Raw genomic sequence first — 5,689 nt, forward strand, 5'->3', positions numbered from 1 at the left:
TTGTGTTGGATGTTCTGTGCATTACCAACGTGTCCTGCATGGAGCGCAGCTCCCGGAGGTTCCTGCATTTGCATCTCTAGCAAGCCGCCGTATGGTTGCATGTTGTGTTGGATGTTCTGTGCATTACCAACGTGACTTGCATGGAGCGCAGCTCCTCGAGGTCCCTGCATACCCAGCTGTTGGAAGTTATGGCATTGTTCGAAGTTTCCTATGGCGCTTGAGCCATATTCGGCATTCTCTGGCCGGACTTGGTTCCCCTGCTGAATCGGCATTGCAGCCATGAACGGAGGATTCTCAAATCCCAGGTCGACAGGCCATTCCGTCGCACCATCTGACTCGGATTCAGAGATGTCGTTGTCTGGATTATGTTGGAGACCTAAGTTGTCATTGGCCCCAAGTCCCTGTTGCTCAGCTAAAGCCATCCTATTGTCTTCTGGTACGACAGTTGCTTGCTGGTGGGTCTGAGTGTTTGCATTTTCTAAGCCGGCCTGTACCTGGCTGTCATCGAATTCGGCCATTAGGTGGTCCAGTTCAGGGTTGGCTGGCCATTCTTCGTCTTGGAGAAGCTCATTGTTGGTAGGTTGCGGGTTATCCAAGACTGTCGTGAGTTGTAGCCAGGTGTCGCGGTCAACCACTTGTTCTCCTGCCCTGTTCGGTGGACCTTGTTGGCCTGATGGATCCATTTGGCTTTGTCGGCTCCAATCCTGTGACGAGGAGGGTCAGATCAAAGATCGGTTGTACCTAGAATCACTGGTATCGGCAAACCCTTTGTCGTGACTTGCTAAAGCCTCGTGAGCATAGTTGATCATGGCTGTCCAAGCAAGATCGACTTACCGAGAAATATCTGCACAGATGTCTCTGCCGATAACAGTTCCCTATGTCGCCCCGACAGTTCAGTGCTAGGATCTTTATGAGCGCGATATCTTTGTGAGCGCGGTAGATCGGTCTCATTCAAGGGGTCATGGATCTACCGGTCGAAGTGTGCCGATATCACCTGTTCTTTGGGACCTTCTGAGTTCCTGTGTGAGTCCTCTGCCTCCCAGCCCTGAGAGAATGCCAGATCGGTCTTGTTGAGACGAAGTGGATTTGCTCAAGAAAGATCAAAGCACATAACTCTGAGTCGACACACTCTTGGGTGTTCTTCTTGAAAGCTCAAGGACTGTTAATGATTGTTGGTCGTGAAAAAATATTCTTCAAGAGCTTGAAGTTGTCGTTGTGGTTGTTGAAGAGTTGGTTAGGTGGAAGAGTCGTGATGAGGTGGGTGATGGAAAGAGTGAGAGGATCTCAAGTCTAGAGAATATTTAAGGGAGGGTGCAACGGCTTCACGATCTCGGAAACACCTACGGCTTGCTCGCGCGCAGCTGAAGTGTCAAGACACTATTGTGGTCGTTGACAATGGCATGTGGTTCTGGATATGAATGGTTAAGGAAGAATATCACCTGGTCACGAATCGATATCAAAAGCTATTCTACCAACCGAACAGTATCACTCGGGTCGAGAGTGATACAGTCGTTCATGTGCTCGAGAAAACCAACGTTTGAAGGCATTGTGGCTACAACAAGATCATGGATCTATGTTCGGTAAGAAGGACCACTATACAGCCCACCATTGAGGTGTTCAACTCGGCCTTGTCCCCTTTCTGAATCTAGCCAGCGCTGCGTTCATGAATTCAATTACCAGCTCATTGAAACAGCCTTGTACACCTACAATAGCCCCTTCAGTGGGCTTAGCGCAGGTATTGTTCCCATGGACGAGGTTCAAACAGACCATTGTTCCTATGTCACAGGGCATCTGTGCTGCTTGAAGTCCACAAGGCTGCGTTTGGCAGGGGTATGAATCAGTCTTGGCAGCAGTGATACTCCACAATCGACGAACAAGGCTATTGATCTCCTCGAACAATCATTGGCTAGCTTGACACCGGAGATGCCGGCTATTGTGTTGGATGGTGACTGGTCTTCACTGACAAAAGTACAATCGGTTCCAGTGACATTAGCACACTGTGGTGCAGTTTCACTAGCCGTGGCACGTGAGCATCAGATGATGCAACAGGAGATAGATCGGTTGGGCACACTGTCAGATCGGTTTGGACCACCATCTAACGACTTTAGCCTGTCACGCGAGGCCAACTGATCTGTGTTTATAAGCGAATACGTTGTGTCTAGACCACTATAGGTAAGACGTTTACTATCAAACGATCTAGAGGAAATACGTATATTTGCCGATCTCTATGAGTTCTAGACAGCCAACTGTCTTCACTAATTCATTAGGAGAGCCTTTTGTTATCGGATTTCGGACCTGCAAGACCACTCATTGTTCCATTGTCGAGCCAGTGAATCTCAACCGCGCACGTGTCCATACTGATCTTTTTATTGAGGAGAAACAGTCTCCACCAAGAAATGAACATGTCGACAGACAAAACCCAACACATAACCGGTCAGTGCTATCTCAAAGGTACGGAGCTTGAAATTCCAAAACCCACTATCTCAGCACCTATCTCAAACTGAGCATCAGGAAACATCGAAATGCTGGAACAATCGACCAGTCATACGGGGAGTTACAATTGCCGGAACCATCTAACCATTTGCCAAAAAACACACATGCATTCCTCCTCCCAAGACACAGCCAGTTGTTTGCTGTCAGCTTTAGAAGGCGCCATTTTCTTCCTCCAGCAGTTGTTTCAGCCACTCGGGGTCGCTTTCCAAAGGCTCCAAAGTACTGGCGCTTGGGCAGTTGTTGAATAAAGCGTCGAAGTTGGCACCAGCCAGTTGCGCCTCCATACCATCCCAGTCCATCTCATCCTGACCCGACAATGGGGTTTCGGCACTTGCTTCATTAGGCACAGCAAACGGGGCATTGTTGTAATGCTGTGGCATCACTTCGGGACCGTTATTTGACAGTTGACCGACCGGTTGTTGCAACAGCCATTCATGTTGTTGGTTGAATCCCGCATACCCGTTATTGCTGTATCCGATCGCGGGGCTTTCGACCTTGACCCGTTTTTGGACGGCATATTTGGGCGAGGAATCTTTTGCGGAGCGCTTCGATGTTGCATGAACAGGGGTGGTAGCGTTTCCTTGCAGAACTGCCGTGGCGTTGATTGTCCGCTGTACAAGCCCCCTTGCCTTTTTATCGGTACCCAGAAGACCATCGAGGCCGATCATAATCTCACAAAGCTTCGACGATATGGCTTCCTGTTGCAACCGGACAGCATCGATAGCATGGTTTCTGGCGAAGTTCAGTACCTCGGGGGAAATCGCATGGCCTGACCTGCCAGTTGCGGCGGTCGAGCCGTTGGGATATACTATGGGAGTCATAGCCGCCTCGATCTTGTTGTTGATAAGCTCGACAAATGCTGGACACGAGCCGACATAATCATAGTCAAACAAGGTCTGAAGCTCAGCAGTGACTGGAAACTGAACCATCTGGAGCACCAGTGCATTGCGCTGCGCAAGAGGTAGGTTGCCATGATCGGCATCGTGATCGATGATGAAATCCGCATACTCGCACTGATGGGTGAAGTGGTCCTCCATTTCCGCCATGAACTCTCCAAGTGTCTCAAGTGAGTCCCAAAGCAGCGGTTCTTGTTGACTCTCACCAGCGTCGGCAGGTTGTGTTGCTCGGCGCGCATTGTTCTTGTTTCGATGTTTGAACGTCCTCACTGCCGAAGCGTATGGATTGTTGAATTTGCCCTGCAGCTTGGATGCGCCGTATCGGTCGGTACCGTCCATCATGCAACCGCGCATCTTGGGCGCAAGACACAGCTGTTCAACCTGTTCGGCGGTCATGGTTCTCAAGCGTGCGTCAAGTCGCTTGAACAGGAAGTTAGCTCTGTTGTTGAACGTCTTGCACGTGGCAATGCGTTGCTCTCGGAACTCCTGGATGGCCTGCGGTGTAAGGAGACTGTATATGTCGTTAGCCGTCCAGCGCCATTGGATGAATGCGTCCAGGTATTCACCGCGAAGGTGGTTGGGGTACTTCACGCAAATCTCCTCGAGTGTTGCCGAGTCCGGGATCGGTTCTTCAAAAAGTGGGAAGGATGGTAGTTCGTTGTACACTTTGGGCTGATGGCTGCGTCCCTGCCGAAGCCCTTCTCGGAAGCGACCGAATGCGTTGGACGGCGGCGGCTGCTCTTGTGAGACTGGAGCGTATGGTGTCAGTGCTTGGCCATACTGTTGCTGTTGTTGGTCGTTGCTGTTGTTGAACGCTGCCACTGCATCAAGCGACGATGGATCTATGATGGGTGACGGGAGCTCCACGTACGAGTACTCCGGCAGTGATGGGTAAGTGCTCGACCCCTCGTCCATTTTGCTTGCTGCTTCCTGGATCTTCAGAATCTGGGTGCAGTCCCAGGTACGGTCCCTTCAGTTGCAACGGTACTACAGTCTTGCTTTTGGTAAGTGGAAGTCTCTATTCCTTTTCCAAAGTACAGGGCAAGAGAGCAAGTCCAGCTTGCGCGTAGCTTAGGAAAGGAATAGGAAAAGCAGGAGTGGAGGAGCGTAGATGGGTGTTTGGAGCATACTGTCTACTGTCTACGAAACGAATCTGCCTTTTTATGAAGAGGCGGCCTCCTGCCTTGCAAGTTGCAATCACATTACTACCCATCGAGGCAGTAAGCCATGTCTCATATCTGCTTGTTCGTCTCGGTCAGTTCGATACTGCCTCGTGAAAGAGCCGCCCGCTGCCTCATACTCTGCGGACAAAGAGGATTGTACTCGAACTCGAGGCTATGTGTTGAGGCAGTGGTACTTCGGTTGCTGGGAGTCGGTGCTCATACTGGAGCTCAATCGCAGTCTCGAGACATGCCCTTCGACCTTCGGCCGCGAATACTGATTTCCACCACCATATTTGAGGGCTACTGACACTGACAGGCCGCTGGCATGACCATGTGAGTGGCGTCGCGCATCCCAAACATACCCGACCTCGTGTCTCGCATTATACTCATATCTCACTAGTCGATATATGCGCAAAGATCTCAGGCTCGGTTTCGAACAATGACAATGGCATGCATAAAGGAGGAACAAAGAACAACTTGTCGGTTAGTTTCAACAATGGTCAAGATGCCAAAAGGGTGAAACACAAAGAAATTGGTATGGTCATATCACAGAATGTATCGTCTCGAACAATGGCTTGGTGCTTCGTCCGCTTGTGCAATCGAGTTCAAGGTCCCAACTTCCAAGGTCTACTGACTCGTGGAACCGTAGGCATCTACTTATCCGCTTCTCTACCTGCATGATAATGAGCCCGGCAATTGCAGAAGAGTCTCAAGTAGTTGCAGCGTTGTAGCACGAAGCGCAGGCTCGTATAGGTACTTAGGAACCGAACTGCTTACATGGCCGCAAGCTGCGCTTGCATGTACTGCTGCAAACCCCGAGCAACGATTGCACCCGATTGCTGGATGTCATTCAGTTCCCCAATGTAACAAAACCATGGCACATCATTACAGTGCACGGTCTACGGTACTTAACAAGAGGTACATGCTACGGTGCGATGTCGTTGCGAGGGTGGTTTGATGATGAAGTGTTCCCCAAATATTCTTGATGTTGAACAATTTATGTGGAGGAAATTTAGGTACAGGAAAATAAGGGGTCACAGCCTCGCCAAGACCTCATACAAACTGGTGCTGGCAATTGGTGACACGCACGGCGAAGTCCAGAGACTGGACTTGTAAGATCCACCGGGTTGCAAGATG

General features: G+C 50.2%; 2 protein-coding genes across 2 annotated transcripts; one reads left to right on the top strand and one right to left on the bottom strand.

The window, feature by feature from the left end:
• Positions 1-29: 29 nt before the first annotated feature.
• On the bottom strand, positions 30-683 carry HMPREF1120_09268 (uncharacterized protein; the record flags this gene model as incomplete). Its single annotated transcript, XM_009163547.1, has 1 exon — positions 30-683. A coding segment is annotated over one exon (654 nt), but the record flags the coding sequence as incomplete, so codon positions are not given.
• A 3,060-nt stretch (positions 684-3,743) lies between these two features.
• On the top strand, positions 3,744-5,169 carry HMPREF1120_09269 (uncharacterized protein). Its single transcript, XM_009163548.1, has 2 exons — positions 3,744-4,885; positions 4,953-5,169. Exon 1 carries the CDS (start codon positions 4,501-4,503, stop codon positions 4,828-4,830), a length of 330 nt encoding a protein of 109 aa, XP_009161796.1. The 5' UTR covers positions 3,744-4,500; the 3' UTR covers positions 4,831-4,885; positions 4,953-5,169.
• The last annotated feature ends 520 nt before the right edge of the window (positions 5,170-5,689 follow it).

This window comes from Exophiala dermatitidis (assembly GCF_000230625.1).
Source record: "Exophiala dermatitidis NIH/UT8656 unplaced genomic scaffold supercont1.10, whole genome shotgun sequence".
In the NCBI taxonomy this organism is placed as follows: Eukaryota; Fungi; Ascomycota; class Eurotiomycetes; order Chaetothyriales; family Herpotrichiellaceae; genus Exophiala; species Exophiala dermatitidis.

Coding starts and splice junctions, on each gene's coding strand:
- HMPREF1120_09269 (XM_009163548.1), top strand. CDS start 4,501: ATGGGTGTTTGGAGCATACTGTCTACTGTCTACGAAACGAATCTGCCT.